Genomic DNA, 26,430 nt, shown 5'->3' on the forward strand with positions numbered 1-26,430 from the left:
AAAGCAAGAGCATTATCACTAACAAGCTGTTTGGGTGGGCCAAAAATACTGAAAATATTAGTTAAATGATAAATAGTGGTGGCAGCAGTAACGTTACGCTTCGGGAGGAGCCAAGTAAATGTGGAGAATGCATCCATAATAACTATTACATATCGATGACCCTACTTAGTACTAGATAAAGGTCCTAAATAATCAATATAGAGTTTGTGCATAGGATATGACTCTCATTCATAACTCAGCAAACCCTGTTGAAGAGCATTCTTGGGTTTGGCTACATTACACAAGCAGCATTGGGATATCATCCCTCTCACATCCCGGTTCATGGAGGGCCAAGTTAAATGCTCCTTGATTTTTTGGAGAGTCTTATAAGTACCCAAGTGGCCACCAATCAGTGAATCATGAAAATGAAGAAAAAACGGGCACACCAAAGTTGCAGGAAAACAAATCTACACACCTTGCTGGAAAGCAACAACATGATGAAGAAACTGCACTGCCTGAAATTTATGTCAGTGGCCAGGGCAGGTAACTGGAATGTTAACGGCCACAAGGCAGAAGATTCTGCTTGTGCATTTCAATTCAAATAACCAAATACAGTGAAACTCCACTGGAAGGTGGCTAGAATTTTCCAACTTGAAAACCACGTTGTTGCTCACAGGAATATCCCAACAGCTGACAACACACTCAAAACGACACAATGTGAACAGTCTTGACTTGCTGGTAGATTAAATCAAAACTCAATTTTCGTGTCCAGGGTCAGTAAGCAATGGATCTCGTAGCAATGGGAACAGCGCCACGCACCCTGACACCACATAGAGATCACAAGTGGCCCCGGCCAAAGTACGTCTTGCGGAGAATTCCTCACTGCTCCACACCAACCAACTGACTGGTCACACACCACCCAGCTAGGAACTTTAAGCGCCAGTCAAAGATAGTCCAAGGTGTGAATATCGATATACACTGCTGCTGCCACCCGCAGAAGGAGAGGATAACAGCATAATCATGATAACGGCGGGAGACTAAACACATAATCGCAATGAATTTTTAATTCAGTGCTTAGCATGAGCCAGCCATGGCTCAGTACGTTGCCCATGTAATATTGAAAGTAACCTTACTTTTTGAACAGCCCTTGTGTATTATTAAACCACTACAAGCTGTGGTAAGAGCTAATTATTGCTCTAAATTAGAGAGACCATGAATGTTTTCTAGGTGAATCTCACTTCATACTGTAGGAAAATATAGATCACTACTTACCGTAAAGAAGACATTGCAGACAGGCACGATTAAAAGACACTTGTGTAAAGCTTTCGGCCCAGCCTTCATCAGCAAACGAGAAACACATGTCATTCACAAACACAAGTAAGCACATCTCACGCCCACATGACTGCCGACTCTAGCAGCACGGGCCGGAATGTAACTATCGTGTGGGACACAAGCAGCAGTCTGGAGCAGGCGGTGAAGTGGAAGGGATAGTGGTGTACGGATGAAGGGATTATAACATCCCAGCTTCCTCAACCAAATTATAACATTTCAGCTTCCTCAACCAAATTATAACGTCCCAGGACTTTCTGCACCAAATTATAACATTTCAGCTCCTCAACACCAAATTAAAACGTTGCATTAGGAGGTGTCTGCTTCGTGCAAAAGGTCTTGAGTTCATATTGACGACAACAAGTAATTCTTCATTACAGACGTTTATTTACAAACAGAACTGACAGACTTCACAGACTCAACAACTGACTCTCCAAGCTAACCGCACTGCATATCCGAACTGAACTGGCAACTGACAACTCCTAGGTGTATTAATATCTTTCCAAACAATGAGAGTCTTTGACAATGTTTTGTTTACAATACGATAGCAATTCACGACTTAAAACTAAATTAGACATTACAGAATTTTAGTACAGATTAAAGTAAGTAAAAGGATCAGTACATATAAATTCTTACAAGCATAATTTCCAAATAGATTTTATAACATTTTTCTACCAGCTTCTGGATAACCTTCACCAGATTTGTACCGATGTCTCCAGAAATATCTTGACATTTGAGTCTGGATATTTCTTGAGTGATTTAGAACAACTATCTATATGTAAAATGATTTAAATCGTGTTTCAAAACGTAAATAAATCTTTTTTAGCAATATTTCTTGATACAAATCGTCTTTCGAAATTAGGTTATGAAACAGTTTTCACAAGTTTTCGTATTTTTGCGATCATAATATAGAATTTCTCCATAGAAAGTTCCAGAAGTGTGCATTAAACGTTCATTTTCAGACTTTCTCTTTAGCTGGTGAGTTTTTAAAAGTATCTTGTCCATATTATACGAAATAATTTAGCTCAAAACTGATAATTTATACAATTAATCAGAGCTACAGCAAACAGTGAGTCTTTCTTTTACAAAATGAAATATAATTACAAAATTGAATGAAAATAGGTTACTAACACTAATATATATTTACATTAATTCTATTTTTGTTCTTTCTGTGCAAAATGTCCTAATATTGACACAGTACAATATTTAAACATCACCAAAGTTTCCCTTTACATTTTGCATATCTGTATCGACATCTCCTAAAAGTCTACAGTATCGAATACTTCAATATGTCCCAATATGTCCTGTAATGTTACACAAGCCCCCATCAGCACTTCCACGTGAAACAGGGAAGGGTTGATGTCCTTACATTACAAAACAGAAAAGTTTTACACATATCTTTGGTGTCTTCTTTCTTGAAGACCGGTGATCTTCTTTCTTGAAGGTCGGTGATCTTCTTCCTTAAAGGTCGGTATACCTCAATGCCACACACTGTATTTCAGTCTCATTTTCACAGTCCGTATGGTTTCCATATACACTGCAGGCTATCACAGGCTGCAATAGCACAGTCCGCTATGAATATACAGCATACAGTGGTCAAACCCAGTTAAACATTAGCAAAAGCATTTAATAGTCTTTGGACCGGTTTTTAAGGACACAGAAATTTGAATTCTCTAAAGTCTAATTACTCAAGAAAATTTACTCTAAATAATTTCTTAAAGCTAAGAGAGGATAGACTGACAGATGGAGAAAATTGATTATACAGGATCACAGAATAAGTGTAAGATGCAATGCCAGAATACGAAAATGAAATATGACAATTGCATAGCTAGGGGACCTAGTGCTCGCCAAACACTTAGCATACAAAGAATGTATGCTCCCCTGAGGAATCAGATAAATACAACATAACAAAGTATACAAAAATATCCTGGTAAGATTACATATAAAAGTCTATAAACATCTATTATCTAAAATACTTTTTTTACATTTTTTTATACAATTTCAGTTCGGTCACGTTTCGTAGGCCAAACAGTCTGCCAGAATTTGGGTAGACTAGACGGTAAGCATTCGGATGAGGATTGTCCTGAATCTTGAAAGGTCCAATGTATATGTCAAAAAACTTTTTTAATTCACCACTGATGGCTTTAGACTTCTCTTGTGTTTTAACAAGGACCAAGTCTTCAATTTTAAATTGAGTAGGCTTCAATCTTTTGTCATGTCTACATTTCCTCTTATCACCTTGAGATTTCATGGTCTTTCTCACTATTTCCTCTCTCTCTTGAGTACTTAATGGTTTGCAGACTGGAAAATCAATGAAATCACTAATTGGATGTGGTGGTTTGCTATTATACTGTATTTCATAAGGCGAAAACCCTGTTGAGGAATGCTGTAGGCTGTTCACAACATCTTCGAATTTCTCAACATAGTCAATCCAACTAGCATGATCAGTATTGCAGTAGGTTCTAAAGAATCGCCCAATTTCCCCTCATGTATCTCTCCGAAGGGTTTCCTGACGGATGATAAGCTGAAATAAGAATGTGACTTATATTTTCATCTTCAACAAAAGCTTTCCATACTCCAGAAGTAAATTGAGTCCCATTGTCTGATAAGATTTTCTGAGGTTTTCCAACCCTGCCAAAACAGTCTCCTCTGATTTTTGAAATAATACTCTTACTGTTTGCCTTGCGAAGAGGGTATAACTTAATGAATTTTGAAAAAACATCAACCATAACAAAAATGTAGCAATAGCCTCCTCTGGTCTTTGGTAATGGTCCATATAAGTCGACAGCGACTAACTCGTGTTGTTCTTTTGGTAAGATGTTTTGCATCAATCCTCGACAAGTTTGGTTGGATACTTTTACTCTTTGGCACCTGTCACAACCCGTCAAAATTTTTCTAACCCTTCTGGCTATGTTGTTAAAGTACACATTTTCTTGGATTTTCTGGATACACTTTTGAATCCCACAATGACCAAAACTTTCATGAATGTACTTGATGAGTACATTGATGAACTGTTCAGGCCAACATAATTTCCATACATCGCTATCTACACTGTTTCTCTTGAATAGAATCCCCTTGTAGATTTTGTAATAATCTCCCACTTTTTCATGTCCCTTTTTCCCTAAATAACTTTTGACCAGTTTACAGTTCTCATCGTGGTTCTGATTCCGTCGGATGTCATTACAAATGTTTCTGATTTCTTGTTCATTGTTCACCCCTCTTAAATACATAATTTTGAATTCTTTTTCACATTCCCCACTGTCATCTTCAAAGTCACCCCCCACAGGTAGTCTAGATAAAGCATCAGCAACTACATTATCGGGTCCTCTAAGATATTTTATTGAGTAATTAAATTGTTGTAACAAGAGTGCCCACCTGGTAATCCTTCCATGATGCAACCTACATTCTTGAATATAAATTAATGCCTTATGGTCTGTGTAGACAACTACCTGGTTTCCCAATAAATAATTTCTGAATTTAGAAAATGCCCAGTAAATGGCCAAAAGCTCTTTCTCGGTAACAGTGTATTGCCTCTCATGTTTTTTCAAGGTTCGACTAGCAAAAGCAATAGACCTGTGTTCTATTTTCCCATTTATATTTACTTCTTGGAAAAGGTGAGCACCTAGGCCATAATCACTACTATTTGCCATAATGCAAAAAGGTAAACTTAAATCAGGACGGTACAAAATTTGACTGTTACATAACTGTGTTTTTATTTCTTCAAAAGCAGCTTCACATTCCTTATCCCAAACGCACATTGCGTTTTTCTTCAGCAATCTGTTAAGACTTGGAGCATTTAGAGCTTGGGTACTAATGAACTTTCTGTAGTAACCGCACATCCCGAAAAATGACTTTAGTTGTTTCTTGGTTTTTGGAATTGGGAATTTTGCAATTGCCTCGAGTTTTTCAGGATCTGGCAAAATACCTTCCTCAGAAATACTGTGCCCCAGAAACTTCAATTTTTTCATACCAAACTTACATTTAGATAATTTAAGTGACATTCCCCCTTTCCTTAATCTATTGCAAACCTCCCTCAAAGTATTAACATGTTCTTCCCAAGTTTCTCCAGTGATCAAAATGTCATCTACATACATAGTTAATTTTGATAAAAGATCTTTTCCCAAAACAAAGTCAAGTGCTGTAATGAATTTGGCTACTGAGACATTCAGCCCAAATGGTACCACGCAATACTGGTAACATCTTCCCCCATACAAAAAGGCAGTATACTTTCTGGAATCATTTTCTAATTCTACTTGGTGAAATCCTGATGTGAGATCTAAACTGGTCATGTATTTCATTCTTTAAAATTTATGAAGTAATTCGTCTATATTCTCGGGATAATCGGTCTCTCTTTCCAGATACTTATTTAGGTGTCTTGAATCTAGTACAAGCCTGACACTGCCATCACGTTTTGCAACCACTACCACTTCTCTCAATGATGCCCCACTCTTCCATCTTTTGAAGTTCCTTTTCTACATCTTTTCTCTTTGCAATGGGTACACTATAAGGTTTTATAAAGAATGGCTCATGTGGTTTTAATCTGAGTTTACATTGATAATTCTTTACTCTGCCAGGTCTATCATCAAAAAAATCACAGTAATTCCACAGTAATCTTTCTAACTCTACCTTCTGTTCTTGGTTCAAATTATCTGATTCCCGTAATTTTTCTTGAACTATATCCCCATAGTCTCCATCATCATAATCCTCAGTAATTTCCTCTACACAATAACCACTGTCTTTAGAAAATGCAACGTCCCTAATTTCAATTCCCTTATCAGCACAGTTTTGAACCAACATGTCAGTACTGGAACATACTCTCGTCTTAGGATCAATAAAGGTAAACAAACTCTTTTCCCAATCAAATGCTGCATTAGCTTTTAATATCCAGTCCATACCCAACAGTACATTCTCATTTAGGTCACTTATTACAAGACATCCTTGAGTAAACTGTACATCATTTATATTGAAGGACAACAACACCTGTCTATTAACAATTTTGCTCAGTTTGCCGGTAATGCCTCTAATTTTTATTCCAACAACTGATAATTCAACAAAGTCAGGATCATGCTTAATTATATCTCTTAATTTGCTTGAAATGGCACTAATTGGACTCCCTGTGTCAATCAAACAATACCCCTCCCAACCTGCAGCTTTAATTTTTATGTATGGACTACCAGTAGTGGTGTTTTCCCTTTCTTCCTGTTCTTCATACAAAAGATCTTCTGCTATCTCATCATACCTCTGTTCCATATTTAGGTTTTCTTTATTAGGCAATACTTTCTTCAAACTTCTAGGTCTACTGGAATTTTTTACTGGAATGCCTGTATTACTATTTACCTCACACGCATCCTGACTAGTACCCCGTTTGATGATTTCATTAGGCTTAAAAGCAGAAACTGGTTCACAAATTTCCCTTAATTTGATTTTAACATCATTGTCATCACTGTTATCTTTAAATTTGTCCCAAACAGATTTCAAAATAATCTCAGATGCATCAGCACAATCAACCCCCCTGTCTCCTGATGTATTACTAAGCTGAACTGGCACAATCTGATTCTCATGTGGAATGTAGTTAGAGTTCCTGGCACAACTATTCTCAACACTATTGCTTATAACATCCTCCTTAACTTCAACATAAACTATTCCATCCAATTCACCATCAAAATCTTCTAGTACATAATCACCATTAGCCTTAACATCAACATTATCATCATCATTGCCTGAGCTTACACTACAAACACTACTAGTATCACCAACATTACTCACAACACCATCTTCACCAACCACATCCACATGAATATCAGACTTTCCAGAAACTTCAGTACGAACATCATTATGACAACTTACATCTAAAACATCACCACACATAAGTTTGTACAATCCAAAATTATCAAAGTTATCCTTACATTTCATTTCAGCATTAGGTGCTTCTTCTTGATTATATAAATTTGCAATTATATCATCTTCTAAGCCTACTTCATCAAAGGTAGCCTGGTTCCTATTACAGTTGTTTCTAGTATTTTCTCTGGTGACATTCCAAAATTTCCTGTCAAATTTAATTTTTTCATTCCCTCTATCTACAGATCGATCATAAGCATACTGTCTATACTGGTTAGGTCTCTGATTATAGTGCTGTCTGTTCCGGGTGAAATTAGCCTGATTTTGAAAATTCCTTGCCCCAAACTGACAGACTCCCAGTGGAGCATTTAGTCGTTTAAAGGCCTATGTCTGTCATTTCCCTGCCTCGGGTAACCTTCTCTCATGTCATTACCCCAGGACCTGTTTCGATTTTCCCATTCTCTGTTTGAATTAAAGTGCTGATCATTCCTACCAAAATTTCTTCTGTCATTGCTATTATAATTATCCCTGTTGTTGTTAAAGTTTCTTCGTTCACTATTATTGTTATTATTTCCATGGTTCGGTTCCCACCCTCTGTGTGATGAACCTACAAAGTCGTTAAATCTGTTGTTTTGTTCAAAGGCTCTATCAAGTTTGTCCACATATTTCAAGAATTGTTCTATGGACTCATCTGGACCATATACTAAACCCCATTGTACTCTTTTCGGAAGTCTCCGTTTTAGTGCATCAATTTGAGTTAGCTCATCAAATGGCTTATCCAGATGCACTAATTTTTGCAACTGTTTCTCACAATAGGCTTTCATTGACCCATCACATTCTCTGTAACTAGGACCATTCAAGAATTCACTTTTGATTCGAGCTTGCTCAGTTTCAGACCAAAATTTGGTTAGAAAACATTTTTCGAAATCTTCAAAGGACATTTCCGCGGAACAATTCTGATTGGCCCACGAAAGCGCCTCACCATCAAGTAATTTCTTTACAAATTTTATCTTAACACTATCTGTCATTATGGACGTGAACTGCTCCTTGCAGAATTGCATGAAGTCTTTTGGGTGTATATTCTTGTCACCGGGATAAGTTTTAATGGGAAAATTTCCCCATACCCCATTACAACTATTACTAAAACCTTTTTGCAACATAGTTTCTTGTATTTCTACAAATTTTCTGTCTACAGTTTTTTTGACATTACCTACTCTACTACAAATTTCTGTGACCTTTTTGTCAGAATCAGATTTGAAAGATTCAATTTCGCTTTCAAAAAATCGTTTTGTCTGGTCAAATTCATTTCTCAATTGAGAATTTTCCTCATTTACAAAATCAACAACTTTTTTAAGTTTTGACTGGTTATTTGAAATTTCGTTACTTAAATCAGTTTCAAGGACAGAAATTTTGCTCTCATCTGTGTCCACACGACAACTAAGTTCTTTTTGGTTTGATTCAAAAGTAATTCGCCATTCTTCGAGAACCTGATTAGTGTGAGCAATCTGTTCTGTATTTGAATTTATTTCTGATTTTAAATCACACACAGCCTTCAAAATCGACCTGTCCATCTGTTGTTGTGTCTGTTCAATTTGTTGACGTAATTCGGCACGAGAATCGTCCATCTTCGAGTTTAACTCTGAAAACATTTGTTTTAACATTTCCAACATTCCTACACTGTCAGAAGCACTTTCCCTAATAGGTGTACTTGCTACACCGCTGTCAATACTGAAATCTGCGTCTTTTTCCATTATTTTAGAAAGCAGGTACTTATCTTAGTGTCCGTCGGCGGTCGTTGGTGTCCGTGTTTTGCGAAATTTCTTCAATTCCAGGATGGTTTCGCTCAGTTGATTCACTCCTCTTCTTGTGACCCCAGAATCAGCGTATTTACTTCTGAAGAATGACTGGTCCATCGTATATCCTCTTCTTGTGATCGCAAAACAGACGTATTTTCTTCTTGTGGTCCCAGAAGAGACGTATTTTATTTTGAAGAGTCACTGTGTGGTCGTCATATCCTCTGCTTCCTCCACCAAATTATAACATCCCAGCTTCCTCAACCAAATTATAACATTTCAGCTTCCTCAACCAAATTATAACGTCCCAGGACTTTCTGCACCAAATTATAACATTTCAGCTCCTCAACACCAAATTAAAACGTTGCATTAGGAGGTGTCTGCTTCGTGCAAAAGGTCTTGAGTTCATATTGACGACAACAAGTAATTCTTCATTACAGACGTTTATTTACAAACAGAACTGACAGACTTCACAGACTCAACAACTGACTCTCCAAGCTAACCGCACTGCATATCCGAACTGAACTGGCAACTGACAACTCCTAGGTGTATTAATATCTTTCCAAACAATGAGAGTCTTTGACAATGTTTTGTTTACAATACGATAGCAATTCACGACTTAAAACTAAATTAGACATTACAGAATTTTAGTACAGATTAAAGTAAGTAAAAGGATCAGTACATATAAATTCTTACAAGCATAATTTCCAAATAGATTTTATAACATTTTTCTACCAGCTTCTGGATAACCTTCACCAGATTTGTACCGATGTTTCCAGAAATATCTTGACATTTGAGTCTGGATATTTCTTGAGTGATTTAGAACAACTATCTATATGTAAAATGATTTAAATCGTGTTTCAAAACGTAAATAAATCTTTTTTAGCAATATTTCTTGATACAAATCGTCTTTCGAAATTAGGTTATGAAACAGTTTTCACAAGTTTTCGTATTTTTGCGATCATAATATAGAATTTCTCCATAGAAAGTTCCAGAAGTGTGCATTAAACGTTCATTTTCAGACTTTCTCTTTAGCTGGTGAGTTTTTAAAAGTATCTTGTCCATATTATACGAAATAATTTAGCTCAAAACTGATAATTTATACAATTAATCAGAGCTACAGCAAACAGTGAGTCTTTCTTTTACAAAATGAAATATAATTACAAAATTGAATGAAAATAGGTTACTAACACTAATATATATTTACATTAATTCTATTTTTGTTCTTTCTGTGCAAAATGTCCTAATATTGACACAGTACAATATTTAAACATCACCAAAGTTTCCCTTTACATTTTGCATATCTGTATCGACATCTCCTAAAAGTCTACAGTATCGAATACTTCAATATGTCCCAATATGTCCTGTAATGTTACAGGGTGGAGAGGGAGAGAGGCACACAGTCTGGAGACATGTGCAGGGACTAGAATGCCAGCAGGTGCAGGATCAGAAGGCTATTGGGCAGGGAGATGGAGACAAAGGAGTGGAAAAGTGTGAAGTGTGAGTAAGGATGGACAGGTGCATTGGCAGACTGCAGCAAACAGAGAGGGTCTGAGACAAGAATGAGGAGATGATAGGACAAGGGTTGTAAACTTTTGGGTGGAGGGTGTGTGGACAGTATGTTACCATAGGCTGAGGCTGGGGTAATTATGGGAGTGGAGAATATGTTGTAAGGGTAACTCCCATCTGTGCAGTTCAGAAAAGCTCATGGTGGAGGGGAGGATTCAGATGGCTCAGGTAATGAAGCAGCCATTGAATTCAAGCAAGTTGTGTTTAGCTGTATGTTGTGGCGCAGAGCTGTCTACTTTGCTCTTGGCCACAGTTTGGCAGTGACCATCCATCCTCTTGTGACAGCTGGTTACTAGTCATACCAATATCAAAAACTGTGCATTGATTGCAGCATAGCTGGTAAATGACATGGCTGCTTTGACAGGTAACGTGGCATTTGATGTGGTAGGATATACCTGTGACAGGACTAGAATACGAAGTGCTTCATGGTGGATTGGACAGGTCTTGCACCTGGGTCTTCCACAGGACTTTGATTATCTGTCACCATGCCCTGAAGTGAGGGACATCCTACCTGAGACCCTTCCCACACCTACTAAAGTTGTGTTCCATCTCCACTCACCCAGTACTTCGTATTCCAGTCCTGTCACAGGTTTATCCTACCCTATCAGTGGCTGGGCCTTATGTGAAAGGAGACATGTTATCAGGTCTGCTGCAATCATTGTACAGCTTTTTACATTGGTGTGACTGTCAACCAGCTGACCCTGAGGATGAACGGCCACTGCCAAACTGTGGCCAAGAGCGAAGTAGACCACCCTGTGGCACAACAAGCAGCTGAACATAAGGTGCTTTATTTCAATGTCTCCTTCATAACCTGAGCCATTTGGATCCTCCCCTCCACCAACAGCTTTTCTGAACTGCACAGACAGGAGTTGTCCTTACAACAGATTCCCCTTTCCCGTAATTATCCCAGCCTCAAACCACAGTAACATAATGTGATCACACACCCTCCTTCCAACAGTTTCCACCCCGACAGTCATATCGTCTCCTTTGTATTCTTGTCTCCTACCGTCTTTGTTTGCTGCCCTCTGCCAGTGCACCCACCCATCTTTCCCCACGCCCTCTTCTTTTTTGCCCCTTTTTTCCCCACTTCTCTGCCCCACAACCTCCTGACACTGTGCCTGTTTGCATTCTAGTCCCTGCTCACTGCTCCAGACAGCGTTCCTCTCTCCAACACCTGTACATTACGATTCCCTTCCCCTTCCCCTTTCCCCTTCACCTCCTCTTTCACATTCCCCTCACCCTTCCATGCTCCCTCTAGACTGCTGGTTGTGTCCCACATGATAGTTTCATTCTAGCCCAAGCTTCCAGAGTTGGCGATCATGTATGCATGAAGTATGCTTGCTTGTGTGTATGAATGGTGTGTGTTTCTCTTTTGCTGATGAAGGCTGTGGCTGAAAGCCTTATGTAACTGTCTTTTAATTGTGCCTGTCTGCAATTTAACATGTCTTCTTTATGGTAAATAGCAATCTATGTTTTCCAACATTGGTGACATTCCTACCTGGAGTTTCCATTGTTTAATTGTATACTGTTTTAGTCACAATTCACAGATCCATTAGTGTGCCAATGTCACACAGTACTGGAGCTACTGTTCATAAAATATGTTACTTTAAAATACAGAAACCAGCAAATGTGACTTTCTGAAGACAAAATTGTCTTCCCTCGTCAACACACCCTTGGTGCTGCACATAAACAAATTACAAGACACCTAGAATGCTGAAGCTTCATTCAGTGTAACAATTACTGTTGCTTCGCTGATGTTCCTATTTTCTTAATAGCTCATGAAGTGAACAAACACACAGTCTCCTTATTATACACCCAAAATTGTTCTCTTCTCAGTCAGTACCAACTAGCTGTATGTTTTGATATGATGTTGCAGTGTGTGTGTGTGTGTGTGTGTGTGTGTGTGTGTGTGTGTGTGTGTGTGTGTGTGTGTGTGTGTGCACGTGTGTTTGTGGCAACTTCATGTAATACAGTTTTTATGCCAGTAATGTGGTTATATTACTCTGAAAGTGTAACAGCATTTTCTCTTTTACAGCGTTTACAGCTTTCATATTTCATAATGAAATAAGGAAAATGCAAGATGGAACAATGACAATATTACGAAAAGGATAGTTGCTACTCACCAAGTAGCAGAGATGCTGAGTGGCAAATAGGCACAACAAAAAGCTTTTGGCTAAAAAGGCCTTCATCGGAACTGAACAAAACACACACACACACACACACACACACACACACACACACACACACACAAAACCACAGTCTCAGGCTGTCGAATATGGCCTCAGCAGCTGCAAGATTATTTGTATGGCAGTCTTCTTGTTGTACTTATTTGCCAGTCAGCACCTCTGCTATATAGTGAGTAGCAACTATCTTTCTCATAATATTGTCAATATTTCATAATGATCCTTTCCTTGTGGTCCACCGGCCGGGGTGGCCGAGCGGTTCTAGGCGCTACAGTCTGGCACCCCGCGACCGCTACGGTTGCAGGTTCGAATCCTGCCATGTTCTTGGCTGTGTGTGATGTCCTTGGGTTGGTTGAGTTTAAGTAGTTCTAAGTTCTAGAGGACTGATGACCTCAGAAGTTAAATGATAATTAAATGGACACCCTAGCTGCAAACAGGCGTTGATGTACTTCATTAGGGACATGTTGAAAATGTGTGCCCCGACCGGGACTCGAACCCGGGATCTCCTGCTTACATGGCAGATGCTCTATCCACCTGAGCCACCGAGGGCACAGAGGATAGCACGACTGCAGGGACTTATCCCTTGCACGCTCCCCGTGAGACCCACATTCCCAACATGTCCACACCACTACATTCGTAGTGAGCCTAAGAGATGTTTGCCCATCATACTCATTACTCGTGGCAGATTAATCTACCAAGTCCCGTACGAGTTAGGGCATAGTGAAGGCGTTTGCACAAAAAGGTCAATGGCCGTGAAGCCATATTTTAACTATACATGATGATAGTATATGTTCCCGAAAGAACAGTTACCGAAGATGACAATGCAGCTTTGCTAGAAATAAAACGATAATTAAATGGACACCTTAGCTGCAAAAAGGCGTTGATGTACTTCATTAGGGACATGTTGAAAATGTGTGCGCCGACCGGGACTCGTTCCTGGGATCTCCTGCTTACATGGCAGACGCTCTATCCATCTGAGCCAACGAGGGCACAGAGAATAGCGTGACTGCAGGGACTTATCCCTTGCATGCTCCCCGTGAGAGTGGGTGTCCATTTAATTATCGTTTCATTTCTAGCAAAGCTGCGTGGTTATCTACGGTAACTGTTCTTTCGGGAACAGATACTATTGTCATGTATAGTTAAAATATAGCTTCCCGGCCATTGACCTTCTTGTGCAAACGCACACACTATGCCCTAACTCGTACGGGACTTGGAAGATTAATCTGCCATGAGTAATGAGTATGATGGGCAAACATCTTTTAGGCGCACTACCAATGTAGTGGTGTGGACATGTTGGGAATGTGGGTCTCACGGGGAGCGTGCAAGGGATAAGTGCCTGCAGTCGTGCTATCCTCTGTGCCCTCGGTGGCTTAGATGGATAGAGTGTCTGCATGTAAGCAGGAGATCCCGGGTTTGAGTCCCGGCCGGGGCACACATTTTCAACATGACCCTGATGAAGTACATCAACGCCTGTTTGCAGCTAGGGTGTCCATTTAATTATCGTTTCATTTCTAGCAAAGCTGTGTGGTCATCTACAGTAACTGCTCTTTTGGGAACAGATACTATCGTCATGTATACTCAGAAGTTAAGTCCCATAGTGCTCAGAGCCATTTGAGCCAACCTCGTGGTCCATCTTTATGTGAGTGTATATTTGTGTAATGAGCTACTAAAGTATCGTAGTTTTTGCTTGTGCACATCACTGTTTTTGTGTAGTATGAAACAGATTTCATTGGTACGCTAAAGGAAGGATTTTTTATCATAAGTACATTGTGGCCAGGAAAGAGCAGAACAGAAAGATTTTGTATTTTAGTACTATCACTAGATAGACTTCGACATAGTAGCAGAATCTATTGTAATGAATTTTAAATTATTATGTAACAACATTTTTATTCTTTGATGCTAAAGTGTGTCGTTTGAATTCAGTTAATTGTCCTGTTCATAGCTTCACTACCCAGTCTCTGTTGGTTTTAAAAATAATGAAATTCAGACATTGAGTATGTTATAAAATTCTAGTGCAAACAGTGATACATTTCTTTGTTAAAAGTATTGCATTTTTTGAATTTTTTTCTGAATAACAGATTCTCAGATGCATGGAAAACATGCAAACTGTTGAACACCAAGGAATCGTGGACACGTTTAGGAGAAGCAGCACTGAAAAATCTTGAAGTAGAATTTGGTAAGTTGTATATACAATAATTTATGCATTAGGCATAATGAATTGAGTGAAGGATAGTTTAGTTTAATTATTTGTGTACTCCATGGATCATAATTGTGACTTCATGTTCTGTTTTGCATTTATTGTATAATACCCTTTCTCAGTGAAAAATATGGCATCATTCTGACTGTTTTTGCAATTGTCTCAAGTTACCTTCCCACCTCTTTTTTTAATATAATGATTTATACTTAACTATCTTCTGCGCTCACTCTCTCTCTCTCTCTCTCTCTCTCTCTCTCTCTCTCTCTCTCTCCCCCTCCCTCCCTCCCTCTCCCTCCCTCCCTAAGGTGATAAGAAACAAAATTATCTGCCAGTGCCTACAATAGTAAGAGCAGTCAGTTGTTAAAGAGGATAGATGCTATATAGAAAGAAATATTGAATAATTATTCATGCATGCAGCGAGAAACTGTTTGTAGTTTGTAAGGTAAATTTAGATGTAAATTTCAAACATTTTAACACAATAGGGAGAAAGTTGTATAAAGAAGAAAGGTATACCTGGGGACACAGTAATGAGACTTATGTGGGGTGGCAAGCTGGTTGCATGCTGTGGGACAGTAAATTGTGGTTGGAGGATGAGGTATTGACGAATGTGTGTGGACATCTAGGCACAGAAGTGGAAGGGTAAGATTTGCTCTATTGATGGACAGCAGATTAATAAGCTCTAAATTTGTAGGGCAGAAATGTATAAAGCTGAGCAAAAATCTTTGTTATTAGGTCTGTCTTGCCTTGGGAAACAGAAGACTGAGGCTATAGTTCTCCGGTGCAGTCCAAAATCATGTAGTTTTTTTGGTGTGAAATGAAAACATCTTGCAGAAGCCTGTTCAAGGACCTGGTGATACTGACTACTGCTTCCTTAAAGAAATTTGCCAGAAAGTGTTTCTGTTTCAAGCCAATAGTTCATGAAATCAGTCCTAGAAATAGGAATAATCTACAAAAATATTGAAAGTCATGTACTTTGGTCCATTTTTTCAGGAACATACATTTTCAATAACCTACCAGTAGCCATGTAGAGTTTATCTACTAATAAAGTTTTATTTGAGAGAAGCCTAAAGGCTAAAGGATATATTGGTGGTCAGCTCATTCTACTCCATTGTCAATTTTCTTAAGAAAACTAGTTGATTTGTGGATTCAGGATGGGCCACAAGTCATGAAGTCATCATAACTGCTTTCAAATTGCACAATTTTTGTTCCTTGAATGCTGCTGAATTTTGCTGTGGTCAACCTTCCATCCTTCCTCTGTCAGAATCTGAAATGAAAGAGCAGAGAAAAGACTAATTAAAAAATTTATTCGCCGTTACCAGCCCTTTGTGACTTTTGAACAACCCTGTATTATTAACCATCAGATTATGTGATTGTTATGTAAAATCTGACTTCTCCACTTTGTGAGAGCAGTAATCAATATAAGTACGTGTTGTAACATGGATTTTCTTTTTGATGTTTCGTGCCCACTATAAGTTCGGAATTATCATTTGCACCATCAATGTATTGTATATTTGCGTGTTTTATAACAAGTTGATTATTACCTCTTAAATAAAAATTATGTGTAAGATTTTTTGTCTTACACCACACTTTATGAGGACTATTTCACGAAGGATTTGTGGCAGGGATTTAGCTTACCTATTTTGTTATTACATGTTACTTATTTTGTTTTATGACTTGTTCTACATCCTTGAGGAACTCCTCAGAATGGATCCATAAACCAAAGTACATCTCATCAAGTCATATCAAATTAATCTTCCTTTTATTAGAGGTTAATACAGACAATATAATATTTATCATTTTTCTAACTGTGTGATTACTGATAGTCACCTATATTCAGAATATCAGTTTTTATTTCTCCATAAGCAATGGTGTGGCCTCATTCCTTGTTCTCTCCCAAATGATTCAGATCTTAAACTGAGCTGTGACTGTTGTATATTTGTAACATTCTGCATTCAGATTTGTCGTTTCGACTGTTGTTAATTATATATGTCAGCATATTTACCTGCATCATTGTTTGTGGAGAAGGGACATTGGGTCACTCTTAATTTTCCAGTTCTGTATTTTTGTTGAGGAAAAGAACCATAGTAGTGTTCATGCTAAAAGTTAACATTTTATGCTTTTATGAATTCATAAATATTTATTCAAATATATGTGGAACAATAATCCCAACAACAAATATTGCATGAGCACTATATGAAAATTTTATCCTTGCAGCCATTCAAGTGTATCAAGAAATTGATGATGCAGGAATGGTTTGGGCCCTTGAGAATATCCAAGATGAGGAAGACAGGCGACTATTAACTGGTCATATGGCAGTATTCTTAAAGAACTTCGATAAGGCTCAGGTTGTATTATTAAATGTGTACATGATATTGTTTTTAAAAATATGGACTTACTCTTTTATAACTGCAAGTGCAAATTACCTTACAGGAACAAAAGCTGTAAGGGAATTGATGAAAGAAAATAGACAAAATGGAAAAATAATTTTCCTGAGTTTTGACTCGTAGATAGGCACAAAGAAAAAGACTGCTAAAATGTTAAGTTTTCAGACAAAGTGCTTCTTCCAAAGTAGACCACACACACATTCACACAAACATAACTCACGCACACACAGCCACTGTCTAAGGGTGCTGGGGCGTGACTGTGACTGTCTGAATGAGCAGCAATGTGCTGGAGTGGGTGGTGAGGGTAAATGGAGACATGGGACAGGGAGGGGGTGGAATAGCAGGGTAGAGGAGGGAGGAAGATGCTGTGCTGCCTGTGGGAACATGCAATGACATGGTGGGGATAGGATAGGACTGCTAGGGGCAGTGTTGAGAGATCATGCTGAGGGCCATGGAGGAATATTTGGGCGTAGGGGGGGGGGGGGGGGGGGGGTGGTTAGACAGGAGAGGAGAGAAATAGAGAAGGGGGAAAGACAAGTATGTGTATTAGCGGAATAGGAGGTGTATCTGGGCAAGGAAGGGATAAGTAATAGAGGACAGGGAGGAGCACAGAGTGAGGCCAGAGACAAATGAAGATCGAGGCCAGGGGGATTATGAGGACAAAGGATTTGTTGTAGGGAGTGTTCCCACCTGCACAGTTCAGAAAAGTTGGTGTTGGTAGGAAGAATCCAGACAGTGAAACAGTCATTAAAGTGAAGCACATTGTGTTGGGAGGCATGTTCAGCAACTGGGTGGTCCGGCTGTCTCTTGGTCAAAGTTTGGCAGTGGCCATACCTGTGGACAGACGACTAGTTACTTTTCATGCCCCTGTAGAAAGTGCCATAGTGGTTGCAGCTTAATTGGTAAATCAAGTGGCTGCTTTCATAGGTGGACATCCACTTCGTGGAGGAGTGGGAGAGGCTTGCAACAGCACTGGAGCAGATGGTAATGGGGGATGTGTGGAACATGTTTTGCATCTAGTTCTATAGCAGGGTATGAGCCATGCGACAAAGGTTTGGGAATGGGGATCGAGTAGGGTGGGATAAGGATATTGCATAGGTTCGGTGGGTGGTGGGATACCATTGTGGGAAGGGTGGGGAGGATATTCCTCATTTCAGGGTATGATGTGTTTTATTTCAAACCCTGACAGAGAATGTGATCATTTGCTCCAGTCCTATGGGGTACTGAGTCAAGAGAGGAAGACTACTTTGTGGCCTGACAGTGGGTATATGGGGGTGGTAAGTGACTGGAGAGAGAGAGAGAGAGAGAGAGAGAGAGAGAGAGAGAGAGAGAGAGAGGGTGTGGTAGATCTGTTTTTGGAATAGGTATGGACGTTACAGAGTGTATACGACCCGGGACAACTGGGAAATCCGGGAAAAGCCCAGGAAATTTTTCATTAGGGAGAAAACCAGGAAAAACCTGGGAATTTTTCAGAATTCCATTGTTTTTACTTTCAGTTAAATTTTTGTAATTTCAACTGGTAAGAGTTGATTCTCTAGCAAAGAGTGTTACTGTATCCTGCTACTGGAGAATAATACTGCAGAAATAAAATATGAGCGAGAGGGGAAAAAAATAAAATTTAAGTGGCAAAGGAAGTGCACCATTTACAACAACAAAACATTGTGCACGCACAAGTGCTGCAAACAGCAAAAATATGTCAAAGGCCTTAGGGTGAAGACTATGTAATACTTTGTAACAATAAACTGCTTTCTATGAGCATGACGTCACAACTGTATACATTAGTTTTGTTTGACTAGTTGCCAATGGGTTCATGCACATGCGCCGTTGACTCTCTTATGAGCAGTACTTTCTCCCGCTTCCCACTACTTGAAGTGTGGCTATTAGCTGTACAGGCAGTAGCAGCAAGCAGCCAGATGCTAATGAGAGAAATTTTTCTTGCTCACCCTAGCTGCCAGATTCGCGCATGCGCAGAGTTGGCCGAGTTGTGGTGGGGCTGGGGTTAGTCTCCACATGATCCCCGTGTTAAGTGATTAAGATGTTTCCTCTCCATTTACAGCTCCCACATCAAATGAAAACAAAACAGATTTCTGTGCCCTGGAGCTATCAAGTGAATTAAGATATATTCACATAATTATGGAGGGCAAAAATATGTTACTGGTTTCAGTTTTCTGATTTTATTTTATTTCCAAGTTATTATCAGTTAATCATTAATCGCCTTACAGAACAATGAAGCTATTTTTGTGTTTTCTAAAGAAATTTGGCTTTACTAATCGTTCCACTGAGGCAATCAATTTATTTGAAATAAAGTGTTTCATTCCACAGTATTGGCTAGTTCCAACTGTTCACTGAATTTCAAGTGCTCATTTTCATCTTCTGCCATGTATGGCATTATGCCATAATAAAGAACCAAATACGAGATGGTACAGTACTGGTACTCTAAGAAAATTTACATTCCAAAAACCACACTGAAAAGCTTAATATTAGATGGGACCTACTTCATTGTGAATCTGGAAAGAAACAATGTGCACTTCAAGCCAAATTATGCATTTTAGTATGGTTTATGAAATTCTTATGCTCTTGGAGTATCCTCTGATATACTGTTTCTTTTATGGCATAATGTAAGCTCTCTTAGTGCTTTCTACATACAAACATGTGGACTTCCTACGCCATTGCAGCTGCGCATGTGCAATAATGCCTGTTTTCTGGTGCTCCATGGCACCTGCTAAATCAAACAGTCTAGCGATAGTATTGCGAACGGGGGTTTGAAAAGCGTTATTTTCAAAGGTGTTTTTTTTACGCCAGATGAATTATGTTAGTCCTCACTCGCATGAATCATGGACTTTGCCGATGGTGGGGAAGCTTGCGTGTCTCAGCGATACAGATAGCCATACCGTAGGTGCAACGACAACAGAAGGGTATCTGTTGAGCGGCCAGACAAATATGTTTTCTGCAGGGGGGCAGCAGTATTTTCATTAGTTGCAGGGGCAACAATCTGGATGATGGGCTGACCTGGCCTCGTAACACTAAGCAAAATGGCCTTGCTGTGCTGGTACTGTGAATGGCTGAAAGCAAGGGGAAACTACAGCCATAACTTTACCCGAGGGCATGCAGCTTTACTGTATAGTTAAATGATGATGACATCCTCTTGGGTAGAATATTCCGGAGGTAAAATAGTCCCCCATTCGGATCTCCGGGGCGGACTACTCAGGAGGACGTCATTATCAGGAGAAAGAAAAGTGGCATAACACGGATCGGAGTGTGGAATGTCAGATCCCTTAATCGGGCAGATAGGTTAGAAAATTTAAAAACTGAAATGGATAGGTTAGAGTTACATATAGTGGGAATTTGTGAAGTTTGGTGGAAGTAGAAAGAAGACTTCTGGTCAGGTGTCTACAGGGTTATAAATACAAAATCAAATAGGGGTAATGCAGGAGTAGGTTTAATAATGAATAAAAATATAAAAAAACAGGAGTGGGGGTAAGCTGCTGCAAACAGCATAGTGAACACATTATTGTTGCCAAGATAGACATGAAGCCCATGCCTACCACATTAGTAGAAGTTTATGTGCCAACTAGTTCCGCATGTGACGATGAGGTTGGTGAAATGTATGGTGAGATAAAAGAAATTATTCAGATAGTGAAGAGAGACGAAAATTTAATAGCCGTGGGTGACTGGAATTCGATAGTAGGAGAAGGTAGAGAAGGAAACATAGTAGGTAAATATGGAAGGGGGGTAAGGGATGAAAGAGGAAGCCGCCTGGTAGAATTTTGCACTGAGCATAACTTAAATCATAGCTAACACTTTGTCCAAGAATCATGAAAGAAGTTTGTATACGTGGAAGAGGCCTGGAGGTACTGAAAGGTTTCGGATAGACTATATAATGGTAAGGAACCAGGTTTTAAATTGTAAGACGTTTCCAGGGGCAGATGTGGACTCTGACCACAATCTATTGGTTACGAACTGTGGATTAAAACTGAAGAAACAGGAAAAAGCCAGGAATTTAAGGAGATGGGATCTGGATAAACTGACAGAACCAGAGGTTGTAGAGTGCTTCAGGGAGAGCATTAGGGAATGATTGACTAGAATGGGGGAAGGAAATACAGTAGAAGAAGAATGGGCAGCTCTGAGGGATAAAATAGTGAAGGCAGCAGAGGATCAAGTAGGTAAAAAGATGAGGGCTAGTAGAACTCTTTGGATAACAGAAGAGGTATTGAATTTAATTGATGAAAGAAGAAAATACAAAAATACTGCAAATTAAGCAGGCAAAAAGGAATATAAACATCTCAGAAATGAGATCGACAGGAAGTGCAAAATAGCTAAGCAGGGATGGCTAGGAGATAAATGTAAGGATGTTGAGGCTTATCTCACTAGGGGTAAGATAGATACTGCCTACAGGAAATCTAAAGAAACCTTTGGAGAAAAGAGAATCACTTGTATGATTATCAGGGGCTCAGATGGAAACCCAGTTCTAAGCAAAGAAGGAAAAGCAGAAGGGTGGAAGGAGTATGTAGAGGGTCTGTACAAGGGCGATGTACTTGAGGACAATATTATAGAAATGGAATAGGATGTAGATGAAGATGAAATGGGAGATACGATACTGCGTGAAGAGTTTGACAGAGCACTGAAAGACCTGAGTCGAAACAAGGCCCCAGGAGTAGACAACATTCCATTAGAACTACTGACAGCCTTGGGAGAGCCAGTCCTGACAAAACTCTACCATCTGGTCAGCAAGATGTATGAGACAGGTGAAATACCCTCAGACTTCAAGAAGAATATAATAATTCCAATTCCAAAGAAAGCAGGTGTTGACAGATGTGAAAACTACCGAACTATCAGTTTAATAAGTCACAGTTGCAAAATACTAAGGTGAATTCTTTACAGACGAATGGAAAACCTGGTAGAAGCCGACCTCGGGGAAGATCAGTTTGGATTCCGTAGAAATGTTGGAACACGTGAGGCAATTCTGACGTTACGACTTATCTTAGAAGAAAGAGTAAGGAAAGGCAAACCTAGATTTCTAGCATTTGTAGACTTAGAGAAAGCTTGTGCCAATGTTGACTGAAATACTATCTTTCAAATTCTAAAGGTGGTAGGGGTAAAATACAGGGAGTGAAAGGCTATTTGCAATTTGTACAGAAACCAGATGGCAGTTATAAGAGTTGAGGAGCATGATAGGGAAGCAGTGGGTGGGAACTGAGTGAGACAGGGTTGTAGCTTATCCGTGATGTTATTGAATCTGTATATTGAGCAAGCAGTAAAGGAAACAAAAGAAAAATTCGGAGTAGAAATTAAAATCCATCGAGAAGAAATAAAAACTTTGAGATTCGCCAATGGCATTGTAATTCTGTCAAAGACAGCAAAAGACCTGGAAGAGCAGTTGAACGGAATGGACAGTGTCCTTAAAGGAGGATATAAGAAGAACATCAACAAAAGCAAAACAAGGATAATGGAATGTAATCGAATTAAATCAGGTGATGCTGAGGGAATTAGATTAGGAAATGAGACACGTAAAGTAGTGAAGGAGTTTTGCGATCTGTAGAGTAAAATAACTGATGATGGTCAAAGTAGACAGGATATAAAATGTTTACTGACAATGGCAAGGAAAGTGTTTCTAAAGAAGAGAAATTTGTGAGTATCAAGTTTAGATTAGATTAGATTAGATTAGATTAGATTAATACTTGCTCCATAGATCATGAATACGACACTTTGTAATGATGTGGAACGTGTCAGGTTAATAAAAGATGTCTGTACAAGAAATTACATTACACAAAATATTGCATGACACTAATGATTAAGGGTTGTTTTTTTTTTTGTTTTTTTTTTTAATACTTAGTTTATATCTAAAAATTCAGCCAATGAGTAGAAGGAGTTGTCATCTAGAAATTCTTTTAATTTATTTTTAAATGTTAGTTGGCTATCTGTCAGGCTTTTGATGCTGTTTGGTAGGTGCCCAAAGACTTATGTGGCAGCATAATTTACCCCTTTCTGTGCCAAAGTCAGATTTAACCCTGCATAGTGAAGATCATCCTTTCTCCTGGTGTTATAGGTATGCACACTGCTATTACTTTTGAATTGGGTTAGATTATTATCAACAAATTTCATAAGGGAATATATATACTCTGAGGTTACTGTGAGGATCCCTAGATCCTTAAATAGATGTCTGCAGGATGACCGTGGGTGGGCTCCAGCAATTATTCTGATTACACGTTTTTGTGCAATGAATACTTTTCTACTCAACGATGAATTACCCCAGAATATGATGCCATACGAAAGCAGTGAATGAAAGTAGGCATAGTAAGCTAATTTACTGAGATTCTTATCACCAAAATTTGCAATAACCCTAATAGCATACGTAGCTGAACTCAGATGTTTCAGCAGACCATCAATGTGTTGCTTCCAGTTTAACCTCTCATCAATGGACACACCTAAAAATTTTGAAAATTCTACCTTAGCTACAGACTTCTGTTCAAATTCTATATTTATTACTGGAGTTGTGCCATTTACTGTACGGAACTGTATATACTGTGTTTTATCAAAATTTAAAGAGAGTCCGTTTGCTGAGAACCACTTAATAATTTTGTGAAAAACATCATTTACAATTACATCACTTAGTTCTTGGTTTTTGGATGTTATTACTATACTTGTATCATCAGCAAAAAGAACTAACTTTGCATCTTCATCAATGTGGAATGGTAAGTCATTAATGTATATCAAGAACAGTAAAGGACCTAAGACCGAACCCTGTGGGACCCTGTGCTTGATAGCACCCCAGTTTGAGGAATCAGCTGTTGTTTTAACATTACACGAACCACTTATTTCCATTTTCTGCATTCTTCCAGTTAAGTATGAATTAAACCATTTGTGCACTGCCCCACTCAAACCATAATGATTTAGCTTATCTAAAAGAATTCCATGATTTACACAATCAAAGGCCTTTGAGAGATCACAAAAAATACCAATGGGTGATGTCCGGTTATTCAGAGCATTTAATATTTGATCAGTGAAAGCACATATAGCATTTTCTGTTGAAAAGCCTTTCTGAAAACCAAACTGACATTTTGTTAGTACTTTATTTTTACAAATATGGGAGGCTACTCTTGAATACATTACTTTCTCAAAAATTTTTGATAGAGCTGTCAGAAGAGAGATTGGGCGGTAGTTGTTGACATCCGACGTATCCCCCTTTTTATGCAATGGTTTTACAATGGCATATTTCAGTCTATCAGGGAAAACACCCTGCTCCAAAGAGCTATTACATATGTGGCTGAGAATCCTACTTATCTGTGGGGAACAAGCTTTAAGTACTTTGCTGGAAATGCCATCAATTCCGTAAGAGCTTTTACTTTTCAGTGAGTTTATTATTTTACTGATTTCAGAGGGAGAGGTTGGTGGAATTACAGTTGTTTCAAACTGCGCAGGTATGGCCTCTTCTATTAATAGCCTTGCCTCTTCTAGTGAAGATCTAGATCCTATTTTCTCCACAACATTTAAAAAATGATTATTAAAAATATTTTCAATTTCTGATTGTTTGTTAGTGCACTTGTCATTCAGTTTTATTGCACTAAAGTCTTCCTGTGCTCTTGGTTGCCCTGTTTCCCTTTCAATAATATTCCAAATTGCTTTAATTTTATTATCAGAGTTACTGATCTCAGACATGATACACATGCTTCTGGACTTTTTAATAACTTTTCTTAGTACCGCACAATAGTTTTTATAATATTGAACAATTTCAGGGTCAGTACTCCCTCTTGCTGTTAGATACAGTTCTCTTTTACGGTTGCAAGATAGTCTTATTCCTTTAGTTAGCCAAGGTTTTTTATATGTTTTCTTGGAATTATGTTTAACTATTTTCTTGGGAAAACAATTTTCAAATACCCTTAAAAATGTATTGTAAAATAAGTTATATTTCAAGTTTGCATCGGGTTCCTTATACACTTCATCCCAGTCTAGCTGCTGTAGGCTTTCCCTAAAGTTTGCAATATTTATATTGTTAATTGAACGCACTGCTTTGAAAAGTATAGATTTAAGTGTTAGGAAGACCGTTCTCAGAGTATTTGTATGGAGTGTAGGCATGTATAGAAGTGAAACTTGGACGATAAATAGTTTGGACAAGAAAAGAATAGAAGCTTTCGAAAAGTGGTGCTACAGAAGAATGCTGAAAATTAGATGGGTAGATCATGTAACTAATGGTGAGGTATTGAATAGAATTGGTGAGAAGAGAAATTTGCAGCAAAGCTTGGCTATAAGAAGGAATTGGTTGGTGGGATATGTTCTTAGGCATCAAGGGATCACCAATTTAGTATTGGGGGGCAGTGTGGAGGGTAAAAATCTTGGAGAGAAACCAGACGAATACACTAAACAGATTCAGAAGGATGTAGATTGCAGTAGGTACTGAGAGATGAAGAAGCTTCCACAGGATAGAGGAGCATGGAGAGCTGCATCAAACCAGTCTCTGGACTGAAGACCATAACAACAACATTTATGTTAGTGTGTAAAAGTTGGATGCATTTCTTAAATCATAGAGTGATTAAAACTGAGTACTTTGAGGACCAGCCACTTACAAGAATTTCGAGCACAGAAGACCAGACATTTATGTCATTATTTTAAATTTACTGGCACATTTGTGTGATGTATGTTAAAGTATAACACATGCAAAAAAAGATCAATAGTACCTGAGAAAGCTTAGCATCTCTTGTAGTTTGTTAATCTTCAAGACAAACATTATATGTGAAAACGTAGCTTTTCTTGTAGCTATGCTATGTGTATTAATGTAAACCATTAACTTTTCCTCTTTGCCTATAACACGTGTCCCATGCTCTGAGTATCTGCGGTCATTGGCTGATGAGATCACGTGGCATGAAATAAAACTGGCATACAAAAGAACATCGCAATCTTGATTTAAACTTTACTTTAAAGTCCTGTCTTTGGGGCAATTTGAATTTATAGTTTCATAATACGAAAATAAGCAGCGTATTAGTTTCTGCATGTCAGAGGCCTTTCCAAAACTTCTCCCCTTTCTTTTTATCAGAAGTCTTTCCAAAAATTCTCTCTCCTCCGCCCGGAAGTTCTACACCAGTGTATATAACATTAACCATTGAAAGGAGTGATACGTTTTACAGTTCTGAGGGGAAAATCTACAATAAACCTACTATCACTTA

General features: G+C 38.6%; 1 protein-coding gene and 1 non-coding gene across 2 annotated transcripts in view; one reads left to right on the forward strand and one right to left on the reverse strand.

Annotated features, from left to right (window-relative positions):
- Positions 1–26,430, forward strand: part of LOC126355026 (WD repeat-containing protein 19) — a 293,157-nt gene that overhangs the window by 156,673 nt on the left and 110,054 nt on the right. The window contains exons 13-14 of the mRNA XM_050005172.1: positions 14,770–14,867; positions 17,103–17,233. Coding sequence (XP_049861129.1) covers positions 14,770–14,867; positions 17,103–17,233 — 229 coding nt within the window. The remainder of the gene's footprint in view (positions 1–14,769; positions 14,868–17,102; positions 17,234–26,430) is intronic.
- Positions 13,167–13,241, reverse strand: Trnat-ugu (transfer RNA threonine (anticodon UGU)). The gene has a single exon. It is a non-coding gene; the product is annotated as a tRNA-Thr (tRNA).

Source organism: Schistocerca gregaria, chromosome 3 (assembly GCF_023897955.1).
Source record: "Schistocerca gregaria isolate iqSchGreg1 chromosome 3, iqSchGreg1.2, whole genome shotgun sequence".
NCBI classification, from domain to species: Eukaryota; Metazoa; Arthropoda; class Insecta; order Orthoptera; family Acrididae; genus Schistocerca; species Schistocerca gregaria.